Source organism: Rhinatrema bivittatum, chromosome 14, assembly GCF_901001135.1.
Source record: "Rhinatrema bivittatum chromosome 14, aRhiBiv1.1, whole genome shotgun sequence".
NCBI classification, from domain to species: Eukaryota; Metazoa; Chordata; class Amphibia; order Gymnophiona; family Rhinatrematidae; genus Rhinatrema; species Rhinatrema bivittatum.
Genome location: NC_042628.1, coordinates 13,819,499 through 13,838,430, shown reverse-complemented (window position 1 = coordinate 13,838,430; position 18,932 = coordinate 13,819,499). Strand labels below are relative to the sequence as shown.

At 45.8% G+C, this 18,932-nt stretch overlaps 1 protein-coding gene across 2 annotated transcripts in view; it reads right to left on the bottom strand.

Moving 5' to 3' along the window:
• BAIAP3 (BAI1 associated protein 3) overlaps positions 1 to 18,932 on the bottom strand; it is a 152,129-nt gene that overhangs the window by 33,638 nt on the left and 99,559 nt on the right. Inside the window, exons 11-17 of one of the 2 annotated variants that reach the window (XM_029577623.1) lie at positions 17,793 to 17,898; positions 16,358 to 16,465; positions 12,536 to 12,628; positions 7,926 to 8,029; positions 3,654 to 3,771; positions 1,766 to 1,890; positions 1,554 to 1,644 (exon numbers count right to left, since the gene is read on the bottom strand). In XM_029577623.1, the coding sequence (XP_029433483.1) occupies positions 1,554 to 1,644; positions 1,766 to 1,890; positions 3,654 to 3,771; positions 7,926 to 8,029; positions 12,536 to 12,628; positions 16,358 to 16,465; positions 17,793 to 17,898 (745 nt within the window). The remainder of the gene's footprint in view (positions 1 to 1,553; positions 1,645 to 1,765; positions 1,891 to 3,653; positions 3,772 to 7,925; positions 8,030 to 12,535; positions 12,629 to 16,357; positions 16,466 to 17,792; positions 17,899 to 18,932) is intronic. The other variant, XM_029577624.1, reaches the window with a different exon arrangement.

Sequence of the window (18,932 nt, the reverse complement as noted above, 5' to 3'; positions counted from 1 at the left end):
AGGGTTGTAACTGCTGCTCCATGCAGGTTACCCCTGTGCCTTCTGTTTAGGGTTGTAATTGCTACCCTGTGCAAGCTGCCCACACGCGAAAATGTTACGCCAAAATTACTACTTGTTATCTCAGTTCTTCATTTCCTTCTTCCTGCCACTATGGATCCTCTGTGTTTATCCCCAGTCCTTTTTTAATTCCGCTACTATTCTTGTCCTCAACTTGTCTTCCATGAAGACATTCCAGGCATCCATCATCCTTTCTGTGAAAAGCCATTTTCTAATATTGTATCTGAATCTACCCCCTTGGAACTTCATATCATGACCCCTAGTCCTACAGCTTCCTTTTGATTGGAAAAGGTTCAATTCCTTTGCATTATTAATTCTTTTCAAGTATTCAAAAGTCTGTATCGTATCCCCTCTGTCTAGGGTATACATATTTTATTTAGGTCCTCAAGATTCATCTCATATGTCTTTCAGGGCAGAACCCACACCATTTTGGTTGCCTCTCTCTGAACCATACTAAACTTTCTGAGATGAGGTTTCCAGAACCGAACCCAGTATCCCAGGTGAGGCGTCGCCATGACCTGTACAGAGGCATGTTCACCTCTCTATGCAGCCCAATGTGCGCTACTGTGTGCTGTGTTACAGAGAAGACATTCAACCATTAAAAAAAAAAAAAAAAAAAAAAGTATGGAATAAGCACAGGGGATCCCAAGGTGCAAAGAAGTGAAAGGAAAGCCAGACATCTACTGAAGTCTACGGATTGCACAAGGAATGAACGTGGGCAGACTGGATGGTCTTATCTATGTGTCTCTATGAAAATCTGCCCCATGATTTCATCCCTTCATAGAAAAGGCTTGACTGGATTCTAGCAACCTGGCAAAGAGTCATCACAGCCCTGGGAGATGGGACGTTTAACCTCAAACCTGAGAGCATCATTCAATGCACAAATTGCTTTTGCTCTTAATTCCCTCTTTACAACTAGAAAGATAAGTAATCTCTAATGAGTTCATAAGCTGGAAGACAAGCCAGCTGTCAAAGCTGGTTGCCCATAGCGTCTAGGGAAAAGTGGGATTCACCAGCATGCCCAGGTCTTTGGCTTTTTGAAAGAGCACAAGGAGTGCCAATTCTAGCCAGGAAATAATGCTAATTCTGTACTCTGTCTTTTTATAAGTAGAGCAATATTGAGGCCAATATATACAATAGGCCGTTTAGTGGAGAAGTTATCTGGCTCAAGTTAACTTGTAAGTTATCCATCTAAATGGCTTTTGAATATCTACCCCACTGTTGTTACTAGAACGTCTCATAGCATCGGGGGGCAGCAGGAGGTCATGGTTGGACAGAAGACTGATGACACTGCATCCATGATGCTCAGAGATCCAGCTGACCTTAGGAGCAGAAGTCTCAAAGTCTGACAGGTAATTCACTAATGAGCAGGCGACATTGCCAATGAGCCGATGATATGCAGTTAGCATCTGAAAGAAGCCCTCATACTCACAATATTTACAGACTGCTATGCCCCAGATGATGCAATGCACACAGGAACGTATTAAATACTGTACCTTTAAAACTGCTGCAATTTCTAGGTGAAGCTCATTATGAAAGGGACACACCATTTTAAAAGTCTTCATGGTATGGATTTCACTGAGACACCTAAGAAGAGGGAAGAGAAACCAAAACAGGATGTAAACTAATTTGGGTATAAATCAGAGAAGTCCCCTTTGAGTGTTCATCACAGTTTTGGCAGACATAGCCTTTGCTCATTTCCTGTTACCTCAGCATGAATTCCAGGCGGGATACTGCAGTGGCGTTATGGACAGGGAAGATGTCCCTCAGTCTCTTCAGCAGCGAGAGGCAATATTCGGTGAAGAGGTTAAAGCTTTCGGCTAAGCTCTGCTCCTAGAAAATAAGATGCAAGATTAGGAAGGCTACTCTAGAAAGACCCCATTCAGCTGACAGCACATTCAGTCCCTGAATCAATTCACTTTCATACGGTGGCCACTCTGATACATTTAAGACAAACAGGAGAACATGTTTTTTTTTACTCAACACATAATTAAACTCTGGAATTTGTTGCTGGAGAATGTGGTGAAAGCTGTTAATTTAGCGGGGTTTAAAAAAAGGTGGACTTGGGCAAACCCACTCCTTATCCCTGGGATAAGCAGCTTGGAATCTCTCTACCCCTTTGGGATCCCTGCCAGGGACTTGTGACCTGGCTTGGCCACTGTTGGAGACAGGACACCGGGCTTGATGGACCTTTGGTCTGACCCAGTATGGCAAGAAGAAATATAAAGTATAGGTTTAGCGTTCCTCTACCCACTGCTGTCTATCAGGTGAGCCACATCCGAGATGCTGAATGTATAATGAAAGCTAAAATGTAGAAGCTGATATTCAAAAGTGTTTGGTCAAATCCCTTCGATCTGACTTTCCTGCCCCTCTCATCGGCAAAGTTTTAACTGGGTAACTCATTACCTGGTTGAAACGTAGCCATTCTGAGGGGGTGGCCATAATTTATCCAGCTAGCACCAATATTTAGTACGAGCTGGATAAACATAGCTGGGTAAGTATTGTTGGGAAAAAAAATTAATTGCGCTAAAATTAGCCAGGTAACTGCACCTAGATAAATGCAGCGGCAGAGTCACCTGGCTAAGCGCCATGGAATATCCCGGACAGACGAGGCCTGGCACAGGCAGCAGGAGTGCAAGCTGCCCCGCACTGCCCTACTGAAGTGCCCCAGTGCTGCTCCTGAGGGAGGGGAACATCATTTGGGCCCCATGTCTGGGCAATCTTTGGCCTCTGTGCTGAGACTGCCGAGGCCTCATTGCCAGATGGAACAGGGATTGCCCTTTGTGATGTGGGCACTGGACTGAGATCACTTGCTCATTATATAAAGCAGCTGTGACTTTAAATGATCCCCAGCCCCCTCCCCAAATGAGGACATTTTCCTCTAATGCAGCGTAGCCAACTGTCTCTTGTGCCCTCCACGGCCCAGGAGTATGCACTTCCCTGAAAAGACCCTGCAGGGGGTGAGAGACTCGGCAGGGAAGAACCAAACCTTATTCGGGCAGCTGCCGAGTTATTTTCTGCTATGGGGGATGCTTAGAGCTGAGGGAGGTTTTTTTGGACTCCTGAGAAGCAAATTTCTCAACGACTGACCCGCATGAATTGTGAAAACAGATCTTGATGATGCACAATTAAACTCTGGAATTTGTTGCCAGAGGATGTGGTTCGTGCAGTTAGTATAGCTGTGTTTAAAAAAGGATTGGATAAGTTCTTGGAGGAGAAGTCCATTACCTGCTATTAAATTCACTTAGAGAATAGCCACTGCCATTAGCAATGGTTACATGGAATAGACTTAGTTTTTGGGTACTTGCCAGGTTCTTATGGCCTGGATTGGCCACTGTTGGAAGCAGGATGCTGGGCTTGATGGACCCTTGGTCTGACCCAGTATGGCATGTTCTTATGTACTTATGATGATCACTTATGCAAGAAATAATTGATCAGGGTTTTCTATGATCCTTAAGCTCAGCTGCACCCAGGGTGTTCCCACAGACCCAATATAGGGGAAACCATTCAGTCCACGTCCTCATACCGTAGTAGAGGTTGGCGGGCAACCACAATTTGGGCCCTGCGACTTTTAGTCTGAGCGTTGCCAAACTTACTTGCTCCCTCTGGCACATGTCTGGATCCCACTGATCTTCGATGCGTCTCAGGAGCTCCAGGAGATAGCTGTAGTCCATACCCTGCGTCTGGTGGTGCTTACTGCAGGCCCGCCACCTCCTTGGTTTGCAAGAAATAAACAAAAGGTCTCTCTCAACACTGCGAGAGCTCAAATAATCTGAGTTAAAGGCAGGCTCACTCTGCGGGTGTCACCATGCACACGTAAGCACGTCACAAATCACTGAGGCTTTCATTTTTTGTTGGGGGGGGGAGGGGTGTGGTGGGGTCTGTCAGTATCTTCCTGCTCCTTTGGGCTTTCAGCTCAGTCAGAACTAGGCCTGGGATCTGGCGCCATAAGTACCTCAGAAGCAACTATCCAGATATTTTTTGTTTCCCCTTATTTCACCATCCAGGTCTTCCCAACTCACCCAGCTCAGTTTTTGCAGCAATGGTCTTTGGCCAGAAGCTAAGCACGAGGGCTCCTTCCTGCAAGCTAGGGCCCTCAGTCTGACCACTGGGTGATGTCTCTGAGTGAGGACTGCAGTTCCCTCTCCCCTGGGGAAATTGAACCCCGGTCCTCGGCACTCTGCCACCTGGTTGGCCCATCAGTGAGATTTTTTTAATGTTCAAAAAGTGCCTTGGGGAAAGGATTTTTTGTGACCTATCCTGTAGCTACTGGATTATAAGCAAGAGGCAGGTCAGAGGAATGCCCTGGGTGCTTTTACACTGGCCCATGGGCTCTGCAGTTGAATGGGACATGGACAGTAAAGCATCACTCACAAATGATGGACCTGACTGCAGACACAGCCCACGAAATACGCCGCGGATATTTTTCTCCTGCTGAATGGATAAACTGATCTGGCCTGGTAAGGTCCCCATCACTGCCACCTCACCCAGCTGAGAAGCCTCCGGAGCACGCAGGAAACATGAAAGTGTCTTTTCTACTCACCACCCCCAAAATTCTTTTCAAAGCTATTTAAGTGCATAAAACCCAGTTCTATGTGAGTTAATGGCTCTTACAAAATATAGCGGGGACCTGCGCACATAAAAGTGTGCACATAACTCGTATCCTTTTATGCAAAGTGCCCAGAAGTGTTCCCATGGGAGGGGAGGGGGGAAGAGAGTGCGCAGATGGAACGTATGTGTTTATATTTTGCTTTTTAAAAAGTATGCATATAATCTCAAGCGGACAGTGATGAATTGCAGGAGGACCTTGCAAGACTGGAAGATTGGGCTTCCAAATGGCAGATGAAATTTAATGTGGACAAGTGCAAGGTGATGCATATAGGGAAAAATAACCCATGCTATAATTACACAATGTTGGGTTCCATATTACGTGCTATCACCCAAGAAAGAGATCTAGGTGTCATAGTGGATAACACATTGAAATCATCGGTTCAGGGTGCTGCGGCAGTCAAAAAAGCAAATAGAATGTTAGGAATTATTAGGAAGGGAATGGTTAATAGAACGGAAAATGTCATAATGCCTCTGTATCGCTCCATGGTGAGACCGCACCTGGAATACTGTGTACAATTCTGGTCACTGCATCTCAAAAAAGATATAATTGCAATGGAGAAGGTACAGAGAAGGGCAACCAAAATGATAAGGGGAATGGAACAGCTCCCCTATGAGGAAAGACTAAAGAGGCTGAGGGGTCTATAAAATCATGAAAGAACTTGAACAAGTTAATGTAAATCGGTTATTTACTCTCTCAGATAATAGAAGGCGTGTACCGCACCAATTAGCACGTAAGTTTGCTCTTTATGTGCTGGCTAAAGTCTGGTAAAGTACAAGTTACACACATACTTCAGCCCTAACCGCACAGCTATAAAATCAACCTCCATTTGCTTAAATACGTTTTAAAACTCATGTTGGTGCACCTTTGAGTTAATGGGGGCAATTCATGATTATCATCAGGGAAAATCCTTTGCAAATAATGGAGGCCATTTTCTGCCTGGAGCTTCTGTCAGGAGCTGTCAGAGTCCTTTAGTTATAACTGCATACACTAGAAATCAATAAATATTATGCAGTTCTTGCTTCTAAAGCAGCTCCATGGATGTTTGAGTCTCCCCTTCTATAACAAAGGAATAGATAAATCAGGGTTTGTGACTTTTTCCTTTACCAGTGGAGATATAATAGGCTCTTTAACTGCAGCCTGAAAGAAAAACTAGTTTATGTCTTGAAGACCAGCTGCATTCTATTGTGATCACATTTTTCTTTAAAGAATCATCATGGGGCTTTTTTTTCCTAGATATATTTCTAACTATGCATCATCAAAACCAAGCATACACAATAATAAAAGCCCACTGGAGAAAAATCCTTACAGAAATAGAGAGAATTTGATTGACAAACTCTGTTTCTATAAAAATGATCTCATTCCTTGTAGTTTATGTAGGGATAAAGTTTACATATATCGGAGCAAACATTAGTGATCCTATATGATTACAATGATGTTGTGGCATATATTGAATGCTTATGATCATTGTCTTTTGCAGAATATGCAGTATATACTATAAACTCATTCGCCAGTATTGATCTGTGTGCGTGTCTTATTTCCACTGGGTAATATGAGGCAATGCCTGCAATACAGTGCTCAAGTCATGTCGCCTGTAAAGATTAGAAGTCAATGTGTGGCAAGAGAAGAGGAGAAACAGCACGATCTACAGATATTCCCTTCTTGTATAGTCTTCTGATCTGCGTATACCTTAGACAGGCATATTTTACTTTAGAATGCTCAGACCATCATTATAGCCACTCCCGGTTATTATACCTTCAGTTGCTTTATATTCAATCATATGGTCAAAGTTCCATCATATTTTTTGCTTTCTAATGCACATAAAATTGTTTATCTTGACAAGTCTTCAGCAGATCATCTCTTATGTTACCCTCGTCTCATATGATCTGCTGAAGACTTGTCAAGATAAGCAATTTTATGTGCATTAGAAAGCGAAAGATAAGATGGATCATTGACCACATGATTAAATATAAGGCAATTGAAGGTATAGCAAACGGGAGGGGCTATTATGATGGTCTGAGCATTCTATTCTTGTCTAATGTATATGCAAATCAGAAGACTATACAAGAAATATACTATATAAGAAGGGGCTAGCTGTAGATCACCTGTAAAGATTATCCATCCTGCACTGTCCATTAGGCCATTACACCAGCAAAAGCCAGTCAGTTAATGCAGGGACTGGACATGCTGGCAGATAAGGAGCACTAGGCCAGTCCATTCTGCTGCAAATGCCATATAGACCTACTTATCTCCAGCTTTAGCTTCTCTTCCTCTCAAACAAGCAACCTTGGGGCTTATCCCCAGGTTTCCTGAATTCTGTCATTGGCTTTGCCTCCACTGCTTCCCGTGGGAGGCCGTTCGGTGCATCCACTGGAGCAGGCTGCTAAAGATTTGTATCACAGACACAAAGCTAGAGAAAATCCAGATGAGAAACTCTGAAGAAATGTTATCTTATGAACATGCCTTTCATACACGGCATGGGCAATAGAGCAACCTCCGGCGGCTGAAAGCAAAGCTGCAGAGAACGGCACAGCGGCCATGACAAAGGAGGAGCTGGGGATGGCAGATACAGCGAGGGCCTGGCATGGAACAGAGAGCACCGAGGTGTCTATATGGCAGTGCTTCTGCGGGAGCTGGAGCCTCTCCCTGGGCCAGGCTGCACTGAATTAGAGCTGCACAGCAAAACAGATGCATAGAAAAGAAAGTCAAAATGTTCCGAGGCCAATCAGTGCTAATAGACTGGAAGAGGCAAGGATGGATTAGAGCGGTAATAAATGCATTTATACCGCTGTCGCTCTCATCTCTCCAGCAGCGTTCCACTCCTCTCTCTGTAGCCTGTCACCCTGTCATTCTGCTCAGGGCTTGGTTCCCAACAACCTGAAAACTCATGGGGGATTTTTACCTGTTTTTTTTTCTATTTCCCACTATTTCTATCTAAGATTTCTTTGGATGTTTCCCCCTCACCACTAATTGCTCCAGATATTAACCGTTAGCTCCTTCCTCAGTGTGGCTGCAGGGTGGGAAATGATTCCAGCTCCTCTCGCTACCTAGAGCCTGACTGCATAGCTAGAAAGCTCATTGTACAATTCTCGTTGTATGCATTGGCTCTCTGTTTTATGGATGACCAGATGTCTGATGGCTGAACCGATGGAGCTCCTAAAGCAAGCTAGCCTCTTTACACAAATAATGTCACAAACATTTACATTTTCTTTTTTGGTTTTCACCCAATCTAGCGTAATGGACAGTTGTGGATACTCACACCACTGACAACTGCAGGGCTGACAGGTCAGTCTGCACGCCATGATGAGAAAGGACAGTAACGGCAGGCTTACTCAGCTCCCCCTTCCAGCTATAGTAGTCAATCTGCAAAAACAAAAACAAACTTATCTAAGCACTGTTTTACCAACTGTCTGATTTCCAAAATTAATCCATTCATGAACACGGTGACACAGTACATGAAGGCAGAGAAAGACCACCAGGTCCATGCAGTCTGCTCACTTATCCCAGCATGAGCACCTGTACAATATCGCTTAGCCAAGACAGTCTGGGGTCAAAGTTCAAATTAATGCTCACTTATCCCAGCATCAGCACCTGTACGATATCGCTTAGTCAATACAGTCTGGGGTCAAAGTTCAAATTAATGCTCACTTCCTAAATCAGGTGCCTACATTTTAAGAGGATTTTCAGCCAAATTATTCTTTGATTCTCATCTTGTATAGTTTACATATTTAAAGCTGTTTTTCCGTGCATTAGCACTTATGGAATAACCTTGCAAAGACTTTTAAAAATTCTTGTCCATTCATGACCATTTATTACCTGACAGGAGTCGCTCTTCCAGGCCTTTTTAAATGGCATATTTATTTGTAGATAAGAAATGTGCTTGTAATAAACCAGACCCTTGCTCTGGGGATTAGAAACTAGGAGTACAAAAGTAAGAGCTCGACTGCAATTCTCCCTGTAAGTAGATTTGGTCTTCAAGAGGTAGCAAAGATCCGGTGAACAGCAAATGTAATCAGAAAGATGAATGCATGGCAGCTTTTCATGGATATTCACTGAGGCTCACCTGGATACGTCAGCAGCTGAATACAGGTAGACATAGTTACGCGTGTAACCCTACCCAGATAAAGTTAGGGCAGCTATTCTTCTGACCTAACTTGTGCATAAAATGTTTTTGCAGGAGAAGGCTTAATATGTGTGCTCTTGGGCTAAGCTCCATCAACGAGCCTTCCGACCACATACACTGTCCACACGTAAAACGTTGTGCTCATGTGTGTATGTGGTCAGCGGGGAGAAGCATTCAAACATCAGGTTTGGTATGGGTACCCCACACAAAGCCTTTTCATTGTGAAGATTTGAAGACAGGAACGTTAGGAATGAGAACCCATGAAACAACTGACCCACATTCACAATACCCCCCGTTACATCACATGTCAAAGGCCTTGGATGAGGGAACCTCAGGTAGCTCTGGATTTTCCCATTGCGGAGTTAAAGTAGAGGAGAAAGGAGATGGAGCTTGAGATTTGTTCTGAATCTTTTCCAGGTCTGCAGACCTGATATAATCAAGGGGCGAGCCGGGGACAAGCGTTTTGAGGTTAAGGCTATAAACTCTCCGTGCTGACCCAATGGTTATCCTTTGCCTCAGTCAATCAACCTAATACGTCCTGCAGCTGGATAGCGCGGTAGCAGAAGTTAAAAGCTGGGGCTGCCATTCTACCCCCCCCCCCCTATCAACTATTCCTTGCCATTCTGGGCTTTTTACCCCTCCAAGGAAATCGACTATCAGTTGTATTTGGATACCTAAAGAGGCTTTCAGGGAGAATGTTCATTTTCCTAGCACAGGTAATCTCGTGGCATCTTGCTTTATCTCTGATAAAATCAGGGTAAAATTGAAAGACAACAAACTTGCTAAAGTTTAGGTCATATTTGCTCCCAGGTAATTCAGAAAACACTTTCTCAATTTAAAAGGGCAATTGATTTCTATTTCTGCCTTCACCGCTGGATCTATGTTAAAAACGGTAGCATTTCAGACTCATGCATGTTAACTTTCCCAACTCTTTCAATGTTAAGTGAGATAGCAGGGTCTCCAAGGGTCAACAGAACACCATCAGCAAATAATGCAATTTTCTATTCATAACCTTCACTCCCATGTACACTTCTAATGTCCTCATGGTTTCTCATGTATTAAACGAGTGGCCCCACTGCTATCACAAATAGTAAGGGAGATGGGGGAAGCCCGATCTTGTGCCTCTATGAAGAGAAAAGCAGCAGTCACCTTGACTTTGGCTTTAGGATCCCTATAACAGCAAATTATCCAACTCGGAAAATTAATTCCAAAGCTCAGCCTCCCCGTCGCTACCTTAACCAGTTCCATTAGATTCTATCAAAGGCCTTTTTGCTGTCCAAAGAAAGAATCCCTGCTTCTGAGTGGCTCAATTTGTGGACAATACTTAAGATTCTCTTGACATGATCGGATCCTTTCCTATTCCTGACAAAGCCAGTTTGATTTTTATTAATCAGGAATGGGAGGAAGTACTCAAACTTCTAGATAAGATTTTTATGTCACAATTAAGAAGTAAAATAGGGAGGGTAGGACAATCACTGTATGGATCCCTTCTGAGTCTAAGAATCGCTGATAATGTGGAAGAGGATGACCCACCCAAAACAGCATGAAACGCGCAACTCCGTTGCCTCAGGTACAGACAGACTGTGAGCCCGCTGGGCACAGGGAAATATGTACAGTACCTGAATGTAATCTGATTTGAAGTGCCTGGAAAAGCAGAATAGAAGTCAAATACAGCAATTCCCGGTATAATATAGTGAGGTGAAGCCAACACGCAACAAACCAAGCGACGTTTGTTCTACATCCCTCCTGTTCTCCAGAGGAATAAGTTTTAACCCAAGCCCCCAAAAGAATTCTGATATGTGAAATGTTCCCTTTGGATTCTGATGTGTAATTTAACTTTTAAGCACTACTTACCATAAACTTACTGATTGATTACATTGATGAACCCCATCCCTTATTCTGGGTCTAACTGAAAGCTCAGTCCCAGGGCTGAGTCCCTGATCCACTCTCCCACTCTCCCTGGTGTGGATTCTTACGATGGGGAAAGGGTTAACCTCCGGGACTCAGGGTCCAAGGCGATGCTTGACACAAGGAATGGTGCTCCAAAATAAAAAAGTTTTTATTGTTGCAGTTCAAATACAAAAAAAAATGTAGCAAGTGATGCAGTCTAAGCGTATAAAATCTCTATGCAGGTACTGAGATGTAACAAGATAGTTGCAGATCCTTGCTGTCACAGCCTCCAGGGATCCTTCACGCAGTCGTTTGGATTTAAGGCTTCCTTGCCTAGATGTCGGGGTCTCTATGGTACCTTTTCTTCCAGTGTTTGAATCTCTCCTTTTAAACTCCTCCAGACTCCTGGCTCACTGCATACAGAGCCACTGGATGGGCAGCTCCCTCCTATCCACTTCTGCTCTTTCCACACTCTCTGGTCACCTCTGGACAGCACCGGACACTCACTTCTCACTGGTCTTGGTCCAATCAGGGTCCTCCTTCCCCCATGAACCCAGAGTGAGAGGTTTGCTCCCTCAAAGTGAGGATACGCTGTGCCCCACTGCTGGCTTGTCCAGGACCAGTTACTTACAAGCCTAAATATCAAAAGCACCAGCACAGGGCACTGTCTGTGTGGCCCTCCATACTCCCTACTGAATATGGAGTCAGAGGGACAAAGACAGGTTTTAGTCCTTCTCAAATGTCGCGCTACAACCTCTGGCTCTCCACTCCTCACCTTGGTCAGGTTTCTCTCTCTGAAACCAGACCCACACCACAGCAGCCACTCCCAGAGGGGGAGTGGCATGGCGCATAATTCAGTCCCACTCACTACTCGGCCACTCTCAATGTCCCCCTGCGGGGAAGAGCACAGACCTAGGAAAGGAACCCAGGTCCCTTTGTAGACACATTTTTTAAATATTTAAAAAAAACTGACTTGGCAATGTTAAACATTATGGAATTTGATTTTTTTATTTTAATCAAGCAGCAGTTTAATGGCACCTACTGATATATTTACTTGTAAAACTTATAACCCACTGGTCCACAGTTCTTTAATGGTTGTATAAAACTGTACAAAATAAACAGCAATAATGAAACCAAAAGGAGTCAGAGTCCTCCTGTAAGAGGGAACAACACTAGCAGAAAATCCACATTCACAGCGAAGATGAACTCTCATGCATCTATCTCAAACCGAAATATATCCTCCAAGCCTTCCAGATGCTTTATTTATTTTTTTTTTTAATTTACACCTCCTCTATTTAAGTGCACAGCCTTCCCTTTGGGAACCGTGTTCAGGGCATTTGCTGACCAGTCCGCTCTCAACGGAGCACTCACTTCTGTCCTTTCCATGCCAAAGATGTAACTGAAACAGGAATATCATTAGAACATCCTAGCACACACACGTGCCAGGATTTCATTTTGTACACGTCACCCCATACCTATGAATAATGTCGCACAGCCAGACTAAATGAAAGAAGTTGCCTAGCATAATACCACAATGTTATTGCAGCTCGCCAAATCCAGCCTGCCCAATTTAAATAAATTCTGTGCACAAAATTAAAGTGTATCAGTCTCAGGTTATTAGCTGCTGATACCTGTCTGGAAGATTCAATTACCACACTGTGTTCCAGTTATCTCGAGAAAGGACAACCCCATCCATTTCCCATTTTGCCCACAAGCCGCGCTTGCTAATATTGATGCATTTTATCATAGCAGACACTTGGAGAAACCTCTCAACACAGCCAGCTTTCAAGTTGATGTGCTGCTTTAAAATGAAATATTTATTTATAATCATATATGCATGCTAAGTGCTTAGTTACCTCTGTCTGCTTGTGTTCATGCTGCAGGAGCTGATTCAGAAGCATTTCATGAATTGCAAAGCCTGAGGTTTTCTTGCATAACACCGTGTCTCGCTGAAACAAAATTGCATTACCTGTATTAGCATTTAGCTCACTGTCATCTTATAATCTTTTGTCCCATTAAATGTCAACACGCTGCTGGTGCAACTATTCTAGATGTTGGGAAGATTCAGGTGAACTATAGTTCTTAGACATGGACCAGTGCTGGCAGAAATGGGCTTCAGTATCTCATTGCTTCGGCTCGGTCCCGTTAGGGAGGCAACCCTCACAGCTTCCCAAGTAGGTGATGGGGGAATGGGCTGCACTTCTCTGCACCACCCTGTGGTGGCGCTGCAGCCAAGGCCACTTATGAGAATACAATCACATGCAATCTCCAGATGGAGGGTGGACAGGGATGGGAGAAAAATTGTACTCAAATCTCCAGCTCCCTTTGCAAGCCTATAAGAACTACACGTCCCCCCTGGTGGGGGAAGGGAGCAAGATCACTAGAGATGGCAGTGCAGAGCGTTACAAGGATTAGAGGCAGGCCAACAGGTCTAATGAAAAAAAAACCCATCCAAAACAACTAACTTCATCTAACTGTAATGACAATGTATGTAGATAAACTTATGTTCCATTGAATTTGTGGAAAATCACAACATGATTTTGTAATACAGACAAAAAAACACCCATATATCACAAGGTGTCACATCTTATCTTAATAAGACTACAAGCTAATAATACGTTGTAAAATGATTACATGGATGCTTTCTGGCAGGCTCAATCTAGTCCTCAGGACCAACCCAGATAACCACAAAGAATATGCATAAAATATATTTTTATATACTGGGGCTCTAATGTATGCAAATACACCTCGTGCATATTCATTACAGATAGCCTGAAAAACAGACCAATTTGGGTGCACCCAAGGAATTGGCTGACGTTCATTGCTCTGTAGCATAGGGCAAAATATTAATTAAAAAGAGAAACATTTAAAGTGCATCTTCTTCACATTATACTGTATCATTTATTGGGGATACAGCCCTGCCTTCTCCCAGGCTTAGGATCATCTCTAACCCAGTGTTTAATTAATGTTTTGATTAGGGTACAGGGGGCAAATGCTAAACATATCAGACGAAATTTTAATTAGCCCTGGAGCTATTCCACGAAGACTTTCTAAAGATGCGAAGTAAACAGACGAGAGCCGTCTCCCTGTCAGCTCGGCTGCCAAGGCATCAGCGCAGGGAGACAAGTCTTCACCGAGCTTCTCAGGCAGCTCCAGCGAGGGGCTGGAGAGGCTTCTGCTTTCCACTCTAATGAACATTCTCCTGCCAAACCAAGAAACGAAGCCACCGCACAGCTTCAAGGCCCCCCTCACATCACTCAGGATGGCAGAAGTAAACAGAACTGCATGGCCTCGTGGGAGAAAATCCAAGCAGGAGGCCCTGCCACACTGGGTCAAGATGGCAAGATCCAGCCCTGCGCCCCCCATCTCGGACAGAGGCGAGCAAAGGCCGTGGGCCGCGCCCTTCCCGGTTTTGGGGATGAAGTGAACGGAGGGCGACAGCCCTGAATGCCATTCAGGTCCCGTCTAAGCCCCGTCATAGTCCTTGCCTTCATGGTGTCCCTGGGCAATGAATTCCTCAAGTTAACTATGCACTCCATGAAGAAGTCTCTCCTTTGTTTTATACCTGATCGGGTCACTGGGGGGGTCCTCTCCCTTGCCCCAAATGAGCTCGGCCCGAAAGCCTACTCGGGCTTGTGCTGCCAGCCCTCCCGTCATGCCTGCAGGTGCACATTTCACCTGGAGATTTGCACCTGGGCGTTCATCCTCTCTTTTTCCGTGCAGGTGATCACTGATCAGCTTGCAGGAATCCAGCAGAGAATATCATGATCTTAAAACCATGATCTCTTTCTGGACAGAGCAATGGAGAGACGGACCAGGTAGAAAGAAGGGCGGGATTTATTTTACCTTTGATTTATTTTCATTCAATGCAGCGTCTCCTCGCTCCTGACATAGAAACTGCTTTTCTGTGGGTCTACCACAGTCCAATGACTCATTTACACTTTCACATACGTTCACTGCCTGGGGTAGCGGTGGGAGGGAGTGAGTGGGGAAATCCTGACACTGGCTGGACGTTTGGCATTGCAGTGGTGCAGCTGAATAGGAGGAGGGTTAAAATGGGGAAAAAAGTTTTCTAGGTAGTTGTGAACAAAGGCTCACAGTGCCCCCAACACAGTAGGGGAAACCCAAAGGAGAAGGCAGAATTACTGGTGCACCAAAAGTCATTTTAGAAGTTATATTTTTTCACCATAAAATTTGGGAACCAGTCCGGTACGTAATAGGAAGTGGGTGAAATTCCCTCTCCAGCACCTGCTGGGCCCACACTTTGGACCCAAAGTCTACCAGCTGCTCCCTGCCATGACTTAAGCAGGAGGAAGGGAAGCCACAGCTGGCAGAACTTTCTAACACCTGGAGAAGATGAAGATCCCTGTCGCTCAGGCCACAGCCTTGTATGCTGTACCGCGGAAGGCTCCAGCCCCAGAGTCCTGTGCCATAGGGCCTGCTCGTGTGGCAAGGGTGACCTGCTTGACCCCTATGGAGGGGAGGCAAGCCCCCCACCAGCCATAGGAATGACACGGAGCGTAAAGTCTGGGAGGAGCCTGGCTGCTGAGAACACGCCTTGCCTGGGCGAGCCACGTGTGTTGGGGCGAGCACACAAACGAGGGGAAAATGGGGAAAGCAAAAACAAACAAAAAAATACTAGAAATGAAAATGTGTACATTAAATTATTTGACCTCTGATGAATAAGTAATGCAACAGAATATAACTCAGAACCTGCACTGGACCTAAACTATGGAAAACCATGTCCCCTCCCCCCCCCCCCCTGAACTGCGACAAGAACTCTGCCCTGAAAAATTCAAACAAAATCTCAAAACGTGGCTATACACGCAGGCTTACAGTAACCACACCTAACCCCACCTCCCTTCTTCCCGAGCTGTCCTACTAACACCCTCAAGCCTCAACTCCCCCTCCCCCTCCCCCTTCCTTTCCCCCCCTACCCCTACTCCCCTGTAACACTTCCCTTTCGCCCCTCCCCCTCGCTACACTTCCCTACTTGTCCCTTTCAACTTTCAACTCTCCATTCTCTCCTACTTTCTCCTCCTCTGTCACACTTTTGCTCTAATTTTACTCTATTTTCAATCCTGTAAATAGCCTCAGCGCCTGTAAATAGATCCAGCACCCCTCCCCTGTTTGGGATCCTGAGCGCCTGTAAATAGTTTTCAGCGCCTGTAAACCTCTATGTATCGGATTATGTACCCAGCTCCTGTGAACTCTCTTATACCCGATTTATACCATCGTTACTGCTCGCTTGTTGTTTTTTCCCCCTGTTATTACCCTAACATTTCTCCCCCCTCCCCTCCCCTGTTGAAATGATCTTTATTGTAAAGCTCCGTTCCGCTGCATTATTTGTTCTCTGGAAACTGATGTGATGTCCCTGACGAATGTCGGTCTATAAAAATGTTAAAATTAAATAAAACAAGAAAAAGCATTTCTGCATTGCTAACCTTTGGAGGCAGGAATGCTAACGCAGTGGCAGCCGAGCTGAACGCATAGAGAGGACCATTTTCAGGGCAGGCGAACTGCCACTTATTCCCCACTCAGATAAATTGGCAGAAAACAATCCCAGAAGTCCACAGCCCGAAACCCTTGAAAAAAGCCCAGAAGAGAAGCTGCCGAGAGCCCCCACGTGGCATGAGAAGACCCCCCCCCCCAGCTCGGCTTGCAGGAGGCTCCCTTACCTGTGTGGTTACCAGCTTGAGGATGAGATGGCAGTCCCCCTGAACCCGGGATGAACTGGACCTTGGCTCTAGCTTGAACCATTTGTCTAAGCCCCCGACAGGGATTTCCTATAAACCAAAAAACGGTTAAGAGAGTAAATTTCATCCTTACTGAACCACTGGGGCAAATGCAAGCGCTTGGGAACATAACCCAGAGGAATCCGCAGGCGGCCCACGAAGGTCAGCCCCCTACCCTCCCTAATTGCTCTGTATTAGTGCTGGGAACATGAGTGGGTCAGACGTTATAAGAGACAGACAGACAGAAAGACGTCCCTGTGGATAGAACATGCCATAGAGAACCTGGGCCTCAGGCATCCTGCCCAGCACTTACACAACACACGGCCCAGCTCAGGTACACGCATCCCGTACTGACTGTATGAGAGACCCCCCCCTTGTCTTTAAAACATGAGCTCTAAACCTGCAGGCGTTCTCTGCATGCACAAGGTTTACTTTTCTTCAAAAGATAACAAAGGATGAGGGAAAGGAGATCCCTTCGTGGTATTAGAAGGCACAAACTATACACCGGGGGCTGGCAACCCCTGGCACGCGTGCCACCTGGGTGGCTCATTGCAAGCGGTCCGCCTCGGGGCTCAGGGGTTACGCTCCTCTCACTTCCTGGATCCCCTGCTGCAGGACAGAAGCAGACAGGAGAGCTCCAGGGTCTGTGTGCTCGGTCCCCCCCCCCCCCCCCAAATTCCTTCTGACACCTCTCCGCCTCCAGAAGAAATCCAATTTTATAGAGGGAGGCTTCTCCGGGGATGGGAGCGCCGCCTCCAAGAAGCGAGGTTCAGCAGCCCAACATCTGCTTGGGGGATGCTGCGAGATTATTTTTGGCACTTTGCCAAAAATTATTTGCTGACCCTCCCACCCTTCCTGTACCCAAAATGTCAGCGCCGTCTGCAGTGAGGCTTCACCTGCCTTTATTCACCCCGCGTGCAAATAATAAGTCTTTCCGGAGCAGACAGCTAAGAAAGGGTGACCAGGATTGCCATCTCTGAGATTCCCGTCTTCTGGAGCACCACTTACTAATGGGGCTCTGGAGCTCAGAAAGAAGGCATTTCTGTAAAAAAAAAAGGTTTCCACAGGATTTCAGAGCTGCTGGCCGACTGTCGGAAGCGGAAAGGATTTCACTCCCCTCACAGTCCAAGCCACATCGGTGCAAACCCGGGAGCTACAGGTCCTACATACGAGGCGCATGAGCATGGAAAGCGCTGTGTTTGTTGGGATTCACATTTCCCCCATGTACCGGCTAAGTCTGCACTGATTTCCTGGCTCAGGTTCTCACTGTAAGGGAATTGCTGCCATCGATAGCGCAACAGACAGAAGGAGGAAAGGAAAGGCTCATACAACGCGCTAGGAGACGGCAAAAAAAATAAAGACGCGTCCTTCAGCTTACGTTAACAGCGATATTAAGGCAGCCCAGGAAATCATCCATGTTGTCTTCGGCAGCTCCTCCCGCTGTCCCATTTGCCCTGGCTGATTTCACGATCTGCTTAAAATACCTTTTGAAAGAGGCATACGGAGAAAGTTAAATTCCGGTGGATTTTCGGCGAGTTCAGCTTTCCCTTTCACCCCCTGTGGCATGCAGTGGCCCACCCCAGGCCTGGCACTTTTGGCCTGGGGGGGGGGGGGGGGCACTGCACAGATGAAAAACATCTTGACAGACTGGGCCCAGCTTAAGTGGTGGATGTAATTGGCTCCAAGAACATTTGGATTCTTTTAAAAACATCACCTCCGGGCCAGCCCTGTGGAGACTTGTGTTCGAGTCTGCTGCCCGTCAGGGCCTGGAGAGCGTCGCAGAGACCATGCCCTTAGGCCCGGAGAGGGAGGGAAGATGGCTGCTATGAATGTGGTGACCCCTGCTGGCCACAGGGCAGTACTGAAGATTGATCTTCCCTCCAGACCTCAGACTGGGGTATCTGAGCATTGCCAAGTTGGGGGGGGGTTTACAAGTAATGAAGGAAAATTTGAGGTTACAAAAGTAAACCTAATGCTGAGCAGCAAAAGCTCATGGACTTATATTCTACGTCCCACAGATTTTGTGTCACATTTTATAGGTCACTATGTCAACAAGCTAACAGTAAAAAAAATACAAGTGAAGGATCCCCATAACTTGGGGATCCTTCATTTGAGGCTCTGTGTGGTTTTAAACAGGGATTTGCTGTGACCCAGCGTTTGGACGCAGACTTTTGACTCGTTCTTTCCTGGTGTGCAGCTGCGAACGGGCGCCAAGTGACGGCAAATACTGAAAGCTTGGACGGGCCGAGAGTTTTCATCCCAAATCCGTGTCACAGCACATTTCTGGGAAAAGAGCTCGCACCGCTGGTAGCTACTGAAATCAGAATTTCAGGGAGTATTTCTACGCAACTGGTTGCTCTGCTTAGCCGGAATACGTTCTTTCCAGGCACTGATTCAGAACTCCAGTCACCTCCAGCTATAGCCTCTGACGACAGAAGTCTTTCTGGGACATCAGCTCACCTCTGAACAAACCCAGGTAGTAGCAACAGCAGCCGTCATGCAGGATTTGTCTCTGGCT